This window comes from Heptranchias perlo, chromosome 1 (assembly GCF_035084215.1).
Source record: "Heptranchias perlo isolate sHepPer1 chromosome 1, sHepPer1.hap1, whole genome shotgun sequence".
Classification (NCBI taxonomy): domain Eukaryota; kingdom Metazoa; phylum Chordata; class Chondrichthyes; order Hexanchiformes; family Hexanchidae; genus Heptranchias; species Heptranchias perlo.
Genome location: NC_090325.1, coordinates 31,160,994 through 31,180,994, shown reverse-complemented (window position 1 = coordinate 31,180,994; position 20,001 = coordinate 31,160,994). Strand labels below are relative to the sequence as shown.

At 43.5% G+C, this 20,001-nt stretch overlaps 1 protein-coding gene across 3 annotated transcripts in view; it reads right to left on the bottom strand.

Moving 5' to 3' along the window:
* Positions 1-20,001, bottom strand: part of ctif (CBP80/20-dependent translation initiation factor) — a 208,317-nt gene that overhangs the window by 93,754 nt on the left and 94,562 nt on the right. For all 3 annotated transcript variants that reach the window (XM_067983383.1, XM_067983373.1, XM_067983391.1), the window contains one exon: positions 18,586-18,661. In XM_067983383.1, coding sequence (XP_067839484.1) covers positions 18,586-18,661 — 76 coding nt within the window. The remainder of the gene's footprint in view (positions 1-18,585; positions 18,662-20,001) is intronic.

Genomic DNA, 20,001 nt, shown 5'->3' with positions numbered 1-20,001 from the left:
TCCCTCTCGACCTGTCTGCAGCCTTTGACACTGTTTACTCCACCATCCTCCCCCAACACCTCTCCTTGTTCCATTCTTATCTATCCAATCATAGCCAGAGAATCACCTGCAATGGCTTCTTTTCCCGCACCTGCACCGTTACCTCTGGAGTCCCCCAAGGATCTATCCTTGGCCTCCTCCCTATTTCTCACCTACATGCTGCCCCTCGGCGACATCATCCGAAAACAAAACATCAGATTCCACATGTACATTGATGACACCCAGCTCTACCTCACCACCACCTCCCTCAATCCCTCCACTGTCTGATTTGTCACACTGCTGGTCAGACATCCAGTATTGGATGAACAAAAATTTCCTCCAACTAAACTTATGGTCTTTGGTCCCCGCCGCAAACTCCGTTCACTAGCCACTGACCCTATCCCTCCCTCTGGCCACTGTCGGAGGCTGAACCAGACCATTCGCAACCTTGGCGTCCTATCTGACCCTGAGATGAGCTTCCGACCACATGACCGCCTAATTCCACCTCCATAACATCGCGCGTCTCCACCCATCGCTCAGCTCATCTGCTGCTGAAACCGTGAACCATGCCTTTGTTCCCTCTTGACTTGACTATTCCAATGCTCTCCTGGCTGACCTCCCATCTTCCACCCTCAACATACTTGAGCTCATCCAAAACTCTGCTGCCTGTTTCATAACTCACAGCAAGTCTCGTTCACCCATCATCCCTGTGCTCGCTGACCTACATTGGCTCCGGGTCTACCAATACTTTGATTTTAAAATTCTCATCCTCATGTTGAAATCCCTCCATGAGCTCGCGGTTCCCGCACTCGGTGGCGTGAGCATTTGCCTTGTCTGAACTCTCGCCTGCCTGATAATGACTGGATCAAATTACACATTCGAGGGAACTTGAGTTACTCTGCAGAGGACTGGATCAAATTACACATTGCAGACCAAGTGTTGGGTGAGTATTGTCCTGCCACATCCTGTCTGTGGCAATACCAGAATGTGTTACTGCCACCATAGTGGCAGTAGACGCAACCAAGACTTAACGGTTCAAGGAGAAGGCCCATCATCACCTTCTCAGGACAACCACGATGAGCAATAAATATAGTCTTCCCAGCATTGTCCACATCCCAAGAACAAATAAAAGAATTGCATCACCAGTGGTAGTAATAATTGTAGAGGTGGGTACACTATACATAATATACTGGATTTATTTTCTAGGAAGATCTGGGGACCTCGCCCACTGAAAACTTTAAATTATAAATATTTTTAAAATTATTCTTGGGATGTGGGCGTTGCTGGCGAGGCCGGCATTTATTGCCCATCCCTAATTGCCCTTGAGAAGGTGGTGGTGAGTCGTCTTCTTGAACCGCTGCAGTCCGTGTGGTGAAGGTTCTCCCACAGTGCTGTTAGGAAGGGAGTTCCAGGATTTTGACCCAGCGACGATGTAGGAACTGCGATATATTTCCAAGTCGGGATGGTGTGTGACTTGCCGAGGAACTTGGAAATTGTGTTGTTCCCATGATCGTACTGCCCTTGTCCTTTTAGGTGGCAGAGGTTGCAGGTCTGGGAGTTGCTGCCGAAGCCGCCTTGGCGAGTTGCTGCAGTGCATCCTATAGGTGGTACACACTGCAGCCACGGTATGCCAGTGGTGGAGGGCGTGGATGTATCAGCTGGTTGATGGGCTGCCAATCAAGCGGCCTGCTTTGAGCTAGATGGTGCTGAACTTCTTGATTTCATATTTTCTGATATGTATAAAACTTCATATGAAAGAATATAATCCATGGAGCTGGACTGAAAACTCAACAGTGAATCATGTATGTTGTGCTTCTTGCTACACCAATATACTTTTTTTGAGCTGAGGAATTACCATTGCCCATACTGGTATGATGTTCCTCTATCTGTCATTTTAAATGGCATAACACCATTAAAAATCAATAAACTCAGAGCAATGCCATACAGTTTCATCCGGAAAACATTTACGAGAGACACTTGCCATCCAAGAAAAGCTAACGCGGAGATATAATTAAACCAATAATTAGATGTCACTGTTGGTTTTTTTTTTAAAACTTGCGATATATTTTCAAAATCATTGGGCATTCCAGTGTTTGAACTCTAGCTTCAGAGGATGCTCTCACTCCCCAGATATCCAGGTAACGTTGTAGCTATCCCCAGGGATCGAATTCTCAGAGAACCTTCCACTTTATGTCAGATGACTCGTTTTATCCCATGATCTGCCTTGACTTCAGAATGTGGAGATGCCGGTGATGGACTGGGGTGGACAAATGTAAGGAATCTTACAACACCAGGTTATAGTCCAACAAATTTATTTTAAAATCACAAGCTTTCGGAGATTATCTCCTTCGTCTGACGAAGGAGATAATCTCCGAAAGCTTGTGATTTTAAAATAAATTTGTTGGACTATAACCTGGTGTTGTAAGATTCCTTACATTTGACTTCAGAAGGCAGCAGAACATCACGACACTGAGCTTGACTCAATTGCTAAGCAGCAGCAGTGACCAGCTGTAGATGTTAAGCTTAATTATTTCTTGATTAAGTAGAAAATAACAAATAGCAACTACTGCTGAACTAAATTATAATATACTTAATATTCTCATCATAGTATCATATTAGGTACAGCACAGAAGGAGGCCATTCGGACAATCGTACCTGTGCCAGCTCTTGAAAGAGCTGTCCAATTAGTCTCATTGCCCTGCTCTTTCCCCATAGCCCTGTACTTTTTTTCCCTTCAAGTATTTATCTAAATCCTTTTCAAATGTTAGCATTGAATCTGCTTCCACCGCCCTTTCAGACAGCACATTCCAGACCATTATAACTCGCTGCGTAAAAAAATGTTTCCTCATGCCGCCACTGGCTCTTTTGCCGATCACCTTAAATCTCTGCCCACCGACACTTCTTCCACTAAAAGCAGTTTCTCGTTATTTACTCTGTCTAGACCCTTCACGATTTTGAACACCTCTATCAAATCTCCCCTTAACCTTCTCTGCTCTAAGGGGAACAACCCCAGCTTCTCCAGTCTCTCCACATAACTGAAGTCCCTCATCCCTGGCACCATTCTAGTAAATCTCTTCTGCACCCTCTCTAAGGCCTTGACATCTTTCCTAAAGTGCGGTGCCCAGAATTGAACAATATTCCAGTTGAGGCCAAACCAGTGTTTTATAAAAGTTTAGCATAACTTCCTTGCTTTTGTACTCTATGCCTCTATTAATAAAGCCCAGGATCCCATATGCTTTTTTTTAAAAAAACAGCTTTCTCAACTCATCCTGCCACCTTCAAAGATTTGTATTTGTGAATCCCCAGGTCTCTCTGTTCCTGCACCCCCTTTAAAATTATACCATTTAGTTTATATTGCCTCTCCTCATTCTTCCTACCAAAATGCATCACTTCACACTTAAATTTCATCTGCCATGCCTCTGCCCATTTCACACGGTAGTTTTTATTTTGTCTCACCAACTGTGCAAGCACTCTGGCCTGACTCCCTCCCCACAAAGCCTGCAGACAGAGCACCCAAATTCAAGCAGACAGGGCCAAGGAATACTTTCTGAAAGATTACAAGCAGAATTTTTTTTTTTTTTTTTTTAAGAACAAGTTGTTAAACTCAAAAGGAGCAGCAAATCAAATATATATTGAAATCAATCTTAGAAGACATACGTATCTGAATTGACCAGCTTGTCTCGTTCTGCAGGCATGTAGTTTTGGCAACATGTCCAACTTTTACAACTATCGTATCAAAATAAGCTTAGACATGTTTTTCTGAGAGCGAAGCTGGTTTTTAACTCCTTATGTACTGTGACAGGATAAAATGAGCCAGTATCACGTTAGTAATAATTTTTTTGTCACAGTCAGGTTTGAGCAAGAGGTGGGGATAAGTCAAATTATGGCACACAAATTATTCATAATCACCCATAATGGCACGATTGTATTTCTTAACAGCCCACATTAATAATTAAGTTTGTTGTGAAAATCTGAAATATCTGTGCACGAGGATGAAGCATAATGGTATTGGGAAACGTGTATGAATGTGGATATTATGTGGGATATGATAATGGAGTTAAGGTATGAATGAGGATTAAACATGGTGTGCATATGCATGTGGAAGGCATGCTGATGAAATTAAGCATGAAACGCAACATTTAATCCTCATTCATTACTTAAGCATCCAAAGATAAAAACTGGCTGTACTCCCAAAACCATCCCTACACCCTGTTGTTATTCCTGTTTCCAAGCTACATCAATCAATTTTGCCCTGCAACTCAAACTGCCCCTAATTTGGTACCGACTGGAAATTTCACTCAGAGATCACAAGGATGATTGGTGTTCGAAATTCAGACTGTCAGCCTGGTGTAGTAATGTGGCGCTTGTGTCAGGTTAGGGCAGAGTAGAATAGGTTTTACCTGATCTCGGATGCTTGATGACGATGACACTGGGTGACATAGGAAAAGTGCTTCATTTCCCACCATGAAAATCCCTCATCTTGATGGACATTTTTTTTTTAAAAAGGCAATTTTACTGTTGGGGTAAGTGCATGATTAAGAATAGCAAGCACTAGCTTCCACTGACAGGTAATCAAGAACAAATGTGGGGAGTGAAGATAATCAGACAGGTTTCCTGCTCCTGCTCACTATCCAGTTACCTTTGCTGGAAAGCTCACTGGCCACCTCTTTCACTCACTGAGGAAAGCCCTCATACTGTATGACATCCCAGTGGAGGTTGCAAGGTTAATGACCCCAGGCTGAAAATATGGCCAGGCTCAGCAGGACACATCCATGGATGGCAGAAGACCTGCCTTGGTGAAGATGCTCCTCAAGAAAGGTGGCCAGGTGAAAAGGCTATACATTACTGTCTAGACTCATGAAGAGTGGTCACTCTGACATTGAAAGGCAGCCAGTGTCATACCCTCGGCAGAGTTAGCAACTTAGAATCATAGAAAATTTACGGCACAGAAAGAGGCCATTCGGCCCATTGTGTCTGCGCCGGCCAAAAGTGAGCCACCCAGCCTAATCCCACTTTCCAGCACTTGATTCGTAGCCTTGTGGGTCACGGCACTTCAAGTGCACACCCAAGTACTTTTTAAATCTGTTGAGAGTTTCCGCCTCTACCACCCTTTCTGGCAGTGAGTTCCAGACACCCACCACCCTCTGGGTGAAAATTTTTTTCCTCAGCTCCCCTCTAATCCTTCTACCGATCACTTTAATCTATGCCCCCTGGTTGTTGACCTCTCAGCTAAGGGAAATAGGTCCTTCATATCCACTATCTTGGCCCTTCATAATTTTGTACACCTCAATTGACAACATTAACGATTTGGACTTAATTGTAGGGGGCATGATTAAGAAATTTGCGGATGACACAAACATAGGCTGTGTGGTTGATAGTGAGGAAGAAAGCTGTAGACTGCAGGAAGATATCAATGGACTGGTCAGATGGGCAGAAAAGTGGCAAATGGAATTCAATCCGGAGGAGGTGTGAGGTAATGCATTTGGGGACAGCAAACAAGGCAAGGGAATACACAATAAATGGGAGGATACTGAGAGGTGTAGAGGAAGTGAGGGACCTTGGAGTGCATGTCCACAGATCCCTGAAGGTAGCACGACAGGTAGATAATGTGGTTAAGGAGGCATATGGAATGCTTTCCTTTATTAGCCGAGGCATAGAATATAAAAGCAGGGATGTTATGCTGGAGCTGTATAAAACACTAGTTAGGCCACAGCTTGAGTACTGCACACAGTTCTGGTCACCACATTACAGGAAAGATGTAATTGCACTAGAGAGAGGGTGCAGAGGAGATTTACAAGGATGTTGCCAGGACTGGAGAATTTTAGCTACAATGACAGATTGGATAGGCTGGGGTTGTTTTCCTTGGAACAGAGGAGGCTGAGGGGTGATTTGGTCGAGGTGTACAAAATTATAGAGTGGATAAGTAGGACCTATTTCCCTTAGCAGGGGGGTCAATAACTCGGGGGCATAGATTTAAAGTGATTGGTAGAAGGATTAGAGCAGAAATGAGGAAAAAACATTTTCATCCAGAGGGTGGTGGGGGTCTGGAACTCAGAGCCTGAGAGGGTGCTAAAGGCAGAAACCCTCAACTCATTTAACAAATGCCTGGATGTGCACCTGAAGAGCTGTGACCTGCAGGGCTATGGACCAAATGCTGGAAGGTGGGATTAGGCTGGGAGGCTCGTTTCTCAGCCAGCGTGGACACGATGGAGCGAATGGCCTCCTTCTGTGCCGTAAATTTTCTATGATTCTTTCTAATTAAATCTCCTCTCAGCCTCCTTCGTTCCAAAGTAAACAACCCCAGCCTATCCAAATTTTCCTCATAGCTAAAATTCACCAGCCCTGGCAACATCCTCGTAAATTTCCTCTGTACCCTCTCTAGTGCAATCACATCTTTCCTGTAATGTGGTGACCAGAACTGTACACAATACTCAAGCTGTGGCCTAAGTAGTGTTTTATACAGTTCTAGCATAACCTCCCTGTTCTTATATTTTATGCTTCGGCTAAGAAAGGAAAGAATCCCGTATACCTCCTTAACCACCTTACCTACTTGTCCTGCTACGTTCAGGGATCTGTGGACATGCACTCCAAGGTGCATGCACTTCCTCTACACCTCAGTATCCGCCCATTTATTGTGTATTCCCTTGCCTTGTTTGCTCTCCCCAAATGCATTACCTCACACTTCTCTGGATTGAATTCCATTTGCCACTTTTCTGCTCACCTGACCAGTCCATTAATATCTTCCTGCAGTCTACAGCTTTCCTCCTCACTATCAACCACACGGCCAATTTTTATATCATCTGCAAACTTCTTAATCATGCCCCTTACATTTAAGTCCAAATCATTAATATATACCACAAAAAGCAAAGGACTAGTATTGAACCTTGCGGAAACCCCCCTTGAAACAGCCTTCCAGTCACAAAAAAACCCATCAACCTTTGCTTCCTGCCATTCAGCTAATTTTGGATCCAACTTGCCACTTTTCCATGGATCCCATGGACTTGTACTTTTTTGAACAGTCTGCCATGTGGGACCTTGTCAAAAGCCTTGCTAAAATCCATGTAGACGACATCAAATGCACTACCTTCATCAACCCACCTTGTTATTTTTTTTTTTATTCGTTCATGGGATGTAGGCATCACTGGCGAGGCCGGCATTTATTACCCATCCCCAATTGCCCTTGAGAAGGTGGTGGTGAGCCGCCTTCTTGAACCGCTGCAGTCCGTGTGGTGAAGGTTCTCCCACAGTGCTGTTAGGAAGGGAGTTCCAGGATTTTGACCCAGCGATAATGAAGGAACAGCGATATATTTCCAAGTCGGGATGGTGTGTGACTTGGAGGGGAACGTGCAGGTGGTGTTGTTCCCATGTGCCTGTTGCTCTTGTCCTTCTAGGTGGTAGAGATCACAGGTTTGGGAGGTGCTGTCGAAGAAGCCTTGGTGAGTTGCTGCAGTGCATCCTGTGGATGGTACACACTGCAGCCACTGTGCGCCGGTGGTGAAGGGAGTGAATGTTTAGGGTGGTGGATGGGGTGCCAATCAAGCGGGCTGCTTTGTCCTGGACGGTGTCGAGCTTCTTGAGTGTTGTTGGAGCTGCACTCATCCAGGCAAGTGGAGAATACTCCATCACACTCCTGACTTGTGCCTTGTAGACGGTGGAAAGGCTTTGGGGAGTCAGGAGGTGAGTCATTCGCCACAGAACACCCAGCCTTTGACCTGCTCTTGTAGCCACAGTATTTATGTCCAGTTAAGTTTCTGATCAATGGTGACCCCCAGGATGTTGATGGTGGGGGATTCGGCAATGGTAATGCTGTTGAATGTCAAGGGGAGGTGGTTGGACTCTCTTGTTGGAGATGTTCATTGCCTGGCACTTGTCTGGAGCGAATGTTACTTGTCTGGCGTGAATGCCCAAGTCTGGATGTTGTCCAGGTCATGCTGCATGCGGGCTCGGACTGCTTCATTATCTGAGGGGTTGCGAATGGAACTGGACACTGTGCAATCATCAGCGAACATCCCCATTTCTGACCTCATGATGGAGGGAAGGTCATTGATGAAGCAGCTGAAGATGGTTGGGCCTAGGACACTGCCCTGAGGAACTCCTGCAGCAATGCCCTGGGGCTGAGATGATTGGCCTTCAACAACCACTACCATCTTCCTTTGTGCTAGGTATGACTCCAGCCACTGGAGAGTTTTCCCCGATTCCCATTAACTTCAATTTTACTAGGGCTCCTTGGTGCCACCCTCAGTCAAATGCTGCCTTGATGTCAAGGGCAGTTACTCTCACCTCACCTCTGGAATTCAGCTCTTTTGTCAATGTTTGGACCAAGGCTGTAATGAGGTCTGGAGCCGAGTGGTCCTGGCGGAACCCAAACTCAGCATCGGTGAGCAGGTTATCGATGAGTAAGTGCCGCTTGATAGCACTGTCGACGACAATCATCAGCAAAGTGATGGAAGGTGAGAGTAGGCTGATGGGGCGGTAATTGGCCGGATTGGATTTGTCCTGCTTTTTGTGGACAGGACATACCTGGGCAATTTTCCACATTGTCGGGTAGATGCCAGTGTTGTAGCTGTACTGGAACAGCTTGGCTAGAGGCGCAGCTAGTTCTGGAGCGCAAGTCTTCAACACTACAGCCGGGATGTTGTCCGGGCCCATAGCCTTTGCTGTTGCCTCCTCAAAAAATTCAATCAAGTTAATCAGACACAATCTTCCCTTTCGAAATCCATGCTGACTGCTCCTTGATTACTGTGTCATTCTAAGTGACTATTTATCCTGTCCCTCAGAATTGATTCCAATAATTTGCCCACCATCGAGGTTAGACTGACTGGCCTGTAATTACTCGGTCTATCTCTCTCTGCCTTTTTAAACAATGGTAGAACGTTCGCAGTCCGCCAATCCTCCGGCACCATGCCTGTATCAGGGAAGATTGGAAAATGATGGTCAGAGCCTCCGCTATTTCCTCCCTTCTTTTAACAGCCTGGGATATATTTCATCTGGGCCTGGCCATTTATCTACTTTCAAAGGTGCTAAACCCCTTAATATTTCCTCTTTCACTATGTTTATCCCATCCAATATTTCACACTCCTCCTCAACGACAATGTCTGCATCATCTCTCTCTTTTGTGAAGACAGACGCAAAGTATTCATTAGAACCTTACCAACATCTTCCGCCTCCACACATAAGTTACCTTATTGGTCTCCAATCGGCCCTACTCTTTCCTTAGTTATCCTCTTGCTCTTTATGTATTTATAAAACATCTTTGGATTTTCCTTGCCAATATTTTTTCGTGCACTCTCTTTGCTTTCCCAATTTCCTTTTTAATTTCACCCCTGCACTTTCTATACACCTCTAGGCTTTCTGCAGTATTGAGTTCTCTGTGTCTGACATAAGCTTTCCTTTTCTGCCTTATCTTACCCTGTATGCTCCTTGACATCCAGGGGGCTCTAGATTTGGCAGTCCCACCCTTTTTCTTTGTGAGAATATGTTGACTCCGAACCCCTTGAATCTCTCCCTTGAATGCCTCCCACTGCTCTAACACTGTTTTAACCTTCAAGTAGCTGTTTCCAGTTCATTTTTGCTAAATCACTTCTCAGCTTAATAAAATTGGCCTTTCCCCAATTGAGAACTTTGACTCCTGTTCTATCTTTGTCCTTTTCCATAACTACGCTAAATCTAACTGAGTTATGTTCACTGCCACCAAAATGCTCTCTTAAGGACAGGAGGAGAGAAAGCTGGAATGGGAGGAAGGGAAGCCCCAAAAAAAATTACCCCGACTCGACTGTTTTTCTTTATAACAGCTGTAAAAAGCACAGGCAAACCCTGTCAGATAGACAGCCTCATTCTTGGCAACACAGTCGCCGTGGACCAAATAACTAGTATCTCGGCGATATTAATGTCATTTTTAAGGATATCTTTAATCTCAGTTGACAGTAAAAGAAAGAAAACAAAATCCAAACCATCAATCCCAACAGGGAATGCCAAAAAACAGGACCTTCGACTGCCAGGTCTGTCCCAGCCAAATGTCTGAAACCTGCTCAGAACATTCTAGATTGTGTTATTTTAAAAACGAAGTGTCTAGGGAGGGGGCAGGAGGTTGAAAATATAAGATTTCAAATAGGAAGTCGGGTTAATGCCACATGACGTTAATTAACTGTCCTTATACAGAACATTCAAGTTTGCACCTACTCCAAGTAATCTTGCGACAAGATCTCAAAACTGTAGTGTGCCTTACTTCACTCAATCTTCTCCATTTCTTACAATCTACTGGCACTTAAAACTCAAGCTTGGCAGAAGTTAGTCACTGCTTTTTAAAAAAAACAATTACGCCATTTTCTCTCCTTCTCTTTTTAGCTATGGTGATGGCCTGGATTATGGACCTTTGCTCTTCACCCAGATTTCTCAATTTGAAAAAGAATACCTTCAATATTATAGACTGTGAAAGGAGCACAGCTGGATGTGGTAAACATCAGCCCATTACAAGAAATTAGCTCACACTTGAGATTAGTGTATTCACAGGATCAGATGTTTAGCCAATTCCTCTGGGACATCAAGTGTTTTTTTAAAAAGTAAAAAATGTGATTTATTTTCTCTCTTATCTCTCTGCTCTGGAATGGGACTTGTACCCACAACCATCTGACTCAGAGATGAGAGTTCTACGACTGAGCCAAGGTATCACATCATCAATAACACAAAGTTTTGCAAAAGTGGCAGAACTTTTAGCTCCCCCACACCCCCTCTGCTCAAAAGGGAGAAGGAGTGCAGCTCTTGCAACAGAGCACAGTCAATAGTTACAAATGTCATTCACAGCAAAATACCGCCACCCACTGGCAAACATAGGTCTGCACCAAGGAAATGTCACGACTGCCAACTGAACAAATTGAAGCCTGGTGCTGGGGTAAACAGTGAGTGAAACGGATATAAGAACATAAGAACATAAGAAATAGGAGCAGGAGTAGGCCAATCGGCCCCTCGAGCCTGCTCCGCCATTCAATAAGATCATGGCTGATCTGATCCTAACCTCAAATCTAAAATTCATGTCCAATTTCCTGCCCACTCCCCGTAACCCCTAATTCCCTTAACTTCTAGGAAACTGTCTATTTCTGTTTTAAATTTATTTAATGATGTAGCTTCCACAGCTTCCTGGGGCAGCAAATTCCACAGACCTACTACCCTCTGAGTGAAGAAGTTTCTCCTCATCTCAGTTTTGAAAGAGCAGCCCCTTATTCTAAGATTATGCCCCCTAGTTCTAGTTTCACCCATCCTTGGGAACATCCTTACCGCATCCACCCGATCAAGCCCCTTCACAATCTTATATGTTTCAATAAGATCGCCTCTCATTCTTCTGAACTCCAATGAGTAGAGTCCCAATCTACTCAGCCTCTCCTCATATGTCCGCCCCCTCATCCCCGGGATTAACCGAGTGAACCTTCTTTGTACTGCCTCGAGAGCAAGTATGTCTTTTCTTAAGTATGGACACCAAAACTGTATGCAGTATTCCAGGTGCGGTCTCACCAATACCTTATATATAACTGCAGCAATACCTCCCTGTTTTTATATTCTATCCCCCTAGCAATAAAAGCCAACATTCTGTTGGCCTTCTTGATCACCTGCTGCACCTGCATAATAACTTTTTGATTTTCTTGCACGAGGACCCCCAGATCCCTTTGTACTGCAGTACTTTCCAGTTTCTCGCCATTAAGATAATAACTTGCTCTCTGATTTTTCCTGCCAAAGTGCATAACCTCACATTTTCCAATATTGTATTGCATCTGCCAAATCTCCACCCACTCACCCAGCCTGTCTATATCCCCTCGTAGGTTTTTTATGTCCTCCTCACTCTCCACTTTCCCTCCCATCTTTGTATCATCTGCAAACTTTGATATGTTACACTCAGTCCCCTCCTCCAAATCGTTAATATAGATTGTAAAGAGTTGGGGACCCAGCACCGACCCCTGCGGAACACCACTGGCTACTGGTTGCCAGTCCGAGAATGAACCATTTATCCCAACTCTCTGCTTCCTGTTAGATAACCAATCCTCCACCCATGCCAGAATATTACCCCCAATCCAGTGACTCTTTATCTTGAGCAATAATCTTTTATGTGGCACCTTGTCGAATGCCTTCTGGATGTCTAAATACACTACGTCCACTGGTTCCCCTTTATCCACCCTGTACGTTATGTCCTCAAAGAACTCAAGCAAATTTGTCAGACATGACTTCCCCTTCGTAAAGCCATGCTGACTTTGTCCTATTAAATTATGTTTATCCAAATGTTCCGCTACTGTCTCCTCAATAATAGACTCCAAAATTTTACCCACCACAGATGTTAGGCTAACTGGTCTATAATTTCCAGCCTTCTGCCTACTACCCTTTTTAAATAAGGGTGTTACATTAGCAGTTTTCCAATCTGCCGGGACCTTTGCCGAGTCCAGAGAATTTTGGAAAATTATTACCAAAGCATCCACAATCCCGACTGCCACTTCCCTCAAGACCCTAGGATGGAAGCCATCAGGTCCAGGGGATTTATCCGCCTTGAGTCCCATTAATTTACTGAGTACCAATTCCTTAGTGATTTTAATCGTATTTAGCTCCTCCCCCCTCTAGAGCCCCCTGTTTGTCCAGTGTTGGGATATTCTTAGTGTCCTCTACCGTAAAGACTGAAACAAAATATTTGTTCAGCATTTTTGCCATCTCCATGTTTCCCACCATTAATTTCCCGGTCTCATCCTCTAAGGGACCTACGTTTGCCTTAGCCACCATTTTTCTTTTTATATAACTGTAGAAACTCTTGCTATCTGTTTTTATATTTTTTGCTAATTTATTTTCATAATCTATCTTCCCTTTCTTAATCAATCCTTTAGTCATGATGCAAGGATCTCTCTCTGCTTGCTATATTGTACTACGTGAAACTATTTTTTCTTGCTCAGCCCACAGTATCTTTCCACACAGGATAAAAATGTCCCTAATTGGCAATCTTATTCACAGAAGTCCCATGACAGCTGCTGTGATCAGTGGCATTAGGACTGAAGCACATTGCTACGGTAGGGCTGTTCTTCATCGGTTGTAGGTAAGGAAGATTGATGGGCAAAGTGAGTTTTACTCTGCTTTTGGCCTGTGCTGCTGCTGACCTGTCACCATTTTAAACAGATCTGTTTATCAGAACAGTACCAAATGTGGCTCTCATGAAGATAAAGAACATTAGAAAGCATGAAATTAGAAAGGATTTTCATCATCAAACTTCTTTCTGCCTTAGGCTGCTTTATCGTGGACTCAACTTAACCATTTAATTTTCTGAAGAAAAGTTTTATGAAGTTGCTCCCATGTAGGAACACTGGAATTGCTAGACAAAAAAAGACCAAGGTCCATCTAATTCACCTTCTACCATCCTGGCGGTCACATAATACAACAATAACGGAGTTGTGGACTAATCATAGCAATTAATCTCTATCAGTTAGTCTACAACTGACCCAGACATGAGGAGAGCAAAACCCCTAGAGGTGGGCAGCTTTGGGAACCATAGGTCCAAAGTCACCCGTCTCCAAAAGGGAAATCAAATAAAACACCAGATTAACAATTTAACTTTGCCACTTACAATGTATATCCTTAGCATGGCATTTCAAGTTCCCAGAGTAACTATCATAACAGCAATTGACTTTGATCCAGATATTCACCCATGTCCTATGTAAAGATATTAATCAACACGTTTTCATTGCTTTAGCTGGGAGTCCACTGTGTCGGAAAATAAAAACTCTTGGCTAATCTCAGTCTTGAATGTGACTTTCCTTTTGTGCTCATTAAGATGAAGGATGTTAACTTTGGGGGAATAGGGTTGCCAACTCTGGCTGGACGTATTCCTGGAGGTTTCATCACATCACCAACTGCTCCTTCCCCACTCTCCCGCTACTGGTCACCCAACACGACCATCCTCGTGGCGCACTGCCTTCCCACGCCAATTGGAAGGCAAACAGGCTCTTAATTGCCCGATTGGATGATGCTTGACTGTCATCAAACAGCCTGTTTATCCTGTCTCCAATATTTTTAAAACTAATAAATGTTCAAAGAAAATGAAAAAAAAAATCACAATTTTTTTTTAATGTCCCTATGTTTTTTCTGCAGGGTTGCTCGTAATCATGTCTTGGAGATTAATCTTCAATTCCTGGCAGGAAGCCTGGAGACACTCCTGGAGGGCTGGCAACCCGACTGGGGAATGGAACACTTTCCCATTTCAAGCAATTAATATCAGCATCAAGTACTTCCAGAAGAGGTGGAGCATAGCCAGCTACAGGGTAAAAGCACCCACTGCTCCCCTCCTGCACCAGTGCCCCATAACTCACCCACTTAATTACTCCAGATCTCAAACTCCAACGGACCAGACAGCTTGGTGCTATCAGCAACTTTTGTAACACCAGCTGATCGCCCCTGGTATGCTTACAAAGAAAAACAAGATTTGAGATTATCTTCTTCATGTTACTTAGGTTTGTGGTCATTATCGCTGCCTGTTCCATCCTTTGTTGCTTCACTTATCTTTTCTCTCCTTTGTTGCCTCTCATGTTGGTTCTGAGTTGTGAAGTTCCACATTATCCAAATGTGCAAATACTCTCCCTCTCTCCATGCATGTTTCCACCTGGACTTTTCATTCATTCTTTGGAAGATACCGGAGGTTCAGCTGGATTGCACATGTGCGACTGTCCAGAATTTAAAAAGTGGGAGTACAAAAATGTACAGGAGAAACATTTTTAAAAAGTTACATGAAAGGAGCGCAATGGAGAAAAGAGCAAAAATGAGCATAAGAAGAAGGGAAAAAAATGTAACGGGCTGTGAAGGATCACACATGTGGAAAATGGAGCCCCAGGTCACATCTGTGCAATTGGGTCTGACTGAAAGCAAATACTGGGGCAGAAACCCGGGTAAAGAATTAAGCAGTGGAGAAAATATGAGTACCAGCTGCCCAAGGTGCAGGTTAGCCTCTGAAAACAAATGGTTGTACAGGAATGTGAAACAGCATGAAAGGAACTATACAGGCAAGTTTAATGATTTCAGAGGAAAGTGGTGAAACCCAAAGTTCAGTAAATACAGTGGAAGGCATTGTTGAATTATGCAGCCAGCTGTTGCCTGCAGTTGGATTTACAACTACAAAAGGTACATGGTATTCACTGACACATGTCCTCAAATTGAGCACCTTTAATGACCTGTGCATCTCTACATCAAGTTCCCGCTCCTGCTCTAATCCATTTAAAAGCCACACATTTTTCCACTTAAAGAAACTTCCTTTTACCTCTAACTTTTTTTTCTTTCCTCCAACCATCTCTCTACCCATGTGGCAAATTCTCCTTCGTTCCATGTGCTATTTTCTTAGCCGTAAGTCTCTTGTGGTTCCTTATCAAATGATTTTTGAAAATCTATACAAACCCAAGGCATTTTCCCTTACCTATCATCTCTGGTATTTCTCCAAAGAATTCGATAAGGCTGGTCAAGCACGCCCTGCCTTTTAGAGATCTGTGCTGACTGGCCCAGATTGATTCGTGTTTCTCCAGGTGCCAAGTAATTTTATCCCACACATTTCAGGAATTCCTCCCTGCAAAGAGGGGGAGGAATTCCTGAAATGTGTTCAAGAGAACTTTCTGCAACAATGTGTTTCCAGCCCAACCAGGAAGGAAACAGTGCTAGATCTAATTCTGGGGAATGAAGTAGGGCAGGTGGAACATGTTTCAGTGGGGGAGCATTTGGGGAACAGTGATCATAATATTAGGTACAGAATAGTTATGAAAAAGGACAAGGAACAATCAAATGCGAAATTGCTGAACTGGAAGAGGGCAAATTTCAGTGAGTTAACAAAGAATCATTCAGTAGAGAACCAGGTTGAATACAGAAAGTAAAGAGGGGATCTAAAAAAGGGAATGAGGGATAAAGAGAGAGTATGAGAATAGATTAGCGGCTAATAGAAAAGGGAACCCAAAAGTCTTTTATAAACATATAAATAGTAAAAGGGTAGTCAAAGGAAGGGTGGGACTGATTAGGGACAAAAAAGGTCAGCTTGTGGAGGCAAAGGGCATGGCTGAGGTACTAAATGAATACTTCACATCCGTCTTCACTAGAGAAGAGGATGCTGCCAATGTTACAGTAAAGGAGGAGGTACTTCAAAGATTGACAGCACTCAAAGTAGAAAAGTCACCCGGTCCAGATGGGACGCATCCTCGGTTACTAAGGAAAGTAAGGATGGAAATTGCAGAGGTTCTGGCCAAAATCTTCCAATTCTCCTTAGATTGGAGGATGGTACCGGAGGATTGCGAATGTTACACCCCTGTTCAAAAAAGGGGAGGGGGAAAAACCCGGCAACGACAGGCCAGTTACCCTAATCTCGGTGGTGGGGAAACTTTGAGACACAATAATCTGGGACAAAATTAATTGGCACTTGGAAAAGTATAGGCTAATAAATGAAAGTCAGCACAGATCTGTTAAAGGAAAATAGTGTTTGACTAACCTGATTGATTCTTTAATGAAGTAACAGAGAGGGATGATGAGTGTTGTGTGGTTGATGTTGCGTATTTGGACTTTCAAAAGGCATTCGATAAAGTACCACACAATAGACTTGATAGTAAAATTGAAGCCCACGGGATTAAAGGGACAGTGGCAGCGTGGATATGAAATTGGCTATGGGTCAGAAAACAAAGAGTAAAGGTGAATGGTTGTTTTTCAGACTGGAGGGAAGTATACAGTGGTGTTTCCCAGCGGTCAGTATTAGGATCACTGCTCTTCTTGATACATATTAATGACCTGGACTTGGGTATAGAGGGGATAATTTCCAAGTTGCAGATGACACGAAACTCAGAAATGTAGTAAACAACATGAAGGACAGTAATAGACTTCAGAAGGACACAGATAGACTGGTGAAATGGGCAGACACTTGGTAGATTAAATTTAAAGCAGAGAAATGTGAAGTGATACATTTTCGTCAGAAGAATGAGGAGGCGCAATATAAACTAAATGGCACAATTTTAAAGAGGGTGCAGGAACAGAGAGACCTGGGGGTGCACATACACAAATCTTTGAAGGTGGCAGGACAAGTTGAGAAGGCTGTTAAAAAAGCACATGGGATCCTAGGCTTTATTAATAGAGGCATAGAGTACAAAAGCATGGAAGTTATGCTGAAACTTTACAAAACACTGGTTAGGCCTCGGCTGAAGTATTGTTTTCAATTCTGGGCACCACACTTTAGGAAGGATGTCAAGGCCTTAGAGAAGGTGCAGAAGAGATTTACTAGAATGGTGCCAAGGATGAGTGATTTCAGTTATGTGGAGAGACTGGAGAAGCTGGAGTTGTTCTCCTTAGAACAGAGAAGGTTAAGGGGAGATATGATAAAGGTGTTCAAAATTATGAACAGTTTTGACAGATTAAACAAGGAGAAACTGTTTCTACTGGCAGAAGGGTCGGTCACCAGAGGACACAGATTTAAAGGTGATCGGCAAAAGAGTCACAGGCGACATGAGGAAACATTTTTTTACGCAGCGAGTTGTAATGATCTGGAATGCACTGCCTGAAAGGGTGGTGGAAGCAGATTCAATAGTAACTTTCAAAAGGGAACTGGATAAATACTTGAAGGGAAAATTTTTTTACAGGGCTATGGGGAAAGAGCAGGGGAATGGGACTAATTAGGTAGCTCTTTCAAAGAGCCGGCACAGGCATGATGGGCTGAATGGCCTCCTCCTGTTCTGTACCAACTATGATAATGGACCTCGAGTAGTTTACCAACAATTGAGTCGACCATCCTTTGGGCAAGAACAAATGTTCCTGACATGCCTCTTATTCCTAAATTCCGAGTTTATCATGTGTCCATTGATATTTGAACATTTTACCATATAGGACAATCTTCCTAGATCAAATTTATAAATCCCCCTTTCTAATCTTCAAAATGTCAGTTCTCTTCTAATTTCTTTTCATATGAATATTAGCATTTTTTCAAATTTACACTCAGCTACAAATGCAAAAATTAATAACAGCCAGTACAAACAAGTATTGTCTCAATTGAAAACTGATGAGCTGTAATGCCAAACAGAATCACTAGATGGCAGACCAGGTCACAAAACTAAAGCTCCCTAACACTCCATCAGGTCATTCAGTGCCCATTTTCTCAGTGCTTAACATTGCCGAAAGTAACTGCAGTGTTTGGGGACCCTCCTGAAACCAAAGGCCAATCATTTTATGAAGACTCTATCAGGTGCACAGCACCCATGACGCTTTCCCTCACAAAAACTGCAGAATGATTTGCAGCCTGATTATCTCAAAAGCGCCTTGGGACGTTTTGCTACGTTAAGAGGTGCTGTAAAAGTTGTTATTGGTTCAAACCCAGGTCCCAGAATTGAAAAGGCAGTTGAGTCAGTCTGCACAGCTGAGCCCCCAGTGAACTATCAACCATCAGAAGTATTTATAACTTGAAGAAAAAAAGGTTGTCGCTTTGTACCACATCCCCAGCCATCTATTATTCCACATAACTTTCTCTCTCCAGGCAGGAGGTCCTGAGTTGACGCTGACTATGGTGAATGTGAAGAGGTTTGCAGTGTGAGGTACAGGCCTTACCTGCCGCACAGGAAGCACTTTGTCCAGGTCATTCAAGGTAATGTTTCCGTCCTCTTCAAACTTCCCCTTCACCATCCTGCACAAATGAAAACAGGAGGAGCAGCATTAGGCCAGCAGCTTTCAATTCTTTCAGACACAAAGCAACGGCTGATCTTCCAGGAAGAAGGCGGAGTATTTTTGACAAGTGGAACTCAGTCACATTGAGCAAGCTGCGTGCTTATTTTCAATGTTAGGGACCACCGTAAGTAAGTTTATTCGGAGAATGCACCTTCCTCCCAACAAAAATACCATTTGTATGGTTGCTGATACTTTCATTTCTCTTCCCAATCCCACTGTAGAATCTATTCAATCCCCTTTGCTGCAGCGTGGCCAGGAAACCAAGATGGTGCTCCACGGGTTTCGAAAATGAAGTTGCCCCGACCGCTCCCAGTTCCTGCAGGTTGCATGCTTGCCAACTGGGCCACAGAAGGCGCATAAACTGGGATAAACTAGAGGGACACATTTAAAAATTGGAGGGCAACATTTCTACACCTTCACTCAGATTATTCATTTTGGAGGTGGTATCAGAGTACAGCTTTCCCATGATGCTTCTTCAGCAGCTGCCCATCCCCCTCCAAGCAGGCACAACCTGTTCCCTTGACAACCAGCATCTCAGCATCAACTGCCCTAGATATAAAGCATAGACTGCTCTTGTTTGAGGAGCAAAAGGGCCTTTTAGGTAATCATTTTTTTTTCTCTTTTCGTGATCTGCAACCAAATCATAATCGACATTAACAGCACCAACATTGAATATTTCAATTTGTGCATAGGAGTGAAGAAAGAACAAAAAAACCTCATTAAAGAATATGGGGCAGATTTGAGAAGCACATTTTTTTATATATATCACGCACACCAGCAGCTATTTACAGACGTACACATGCGAAACACAGATTTCCAGCCATATAGGGAAATACATCTGTGTGGGCAATCATGCACGGTCATTTTATTGACCAACAGGTGATGTATTGATGGTTCATAGACTGCTGGAGGAATCAAAAGCTTTTCATTAAACTGAATTGGGTTGATGGGCAGGATGTGGTTTGCTTTACAGTAAGATTAGGGCATGCTGAAAGCTTCTCTTCACCAGGGAAGGAGGTGGGGGGAGCAGGACCGACCAGCAAATTGTGATTCTTGTTGCAACAAGTTGCGGTGCAATTTTGTCACCAAGTTGTGGTATTTGGCAAACACATTACATTTAAAAAGTGGAACCTACCTACATATGTACACAAACAACCCCCCCATGGCTTTACTCAGTGAGTTGGAGGATAAGCTATTTTATAATGGCAAGAGGTTATACCAATTATATTGTGGAACTTGCAATGTATTGTAATACATTTCATCTCCTATGGCGTTGCCATGGACAAAAACATTATATCT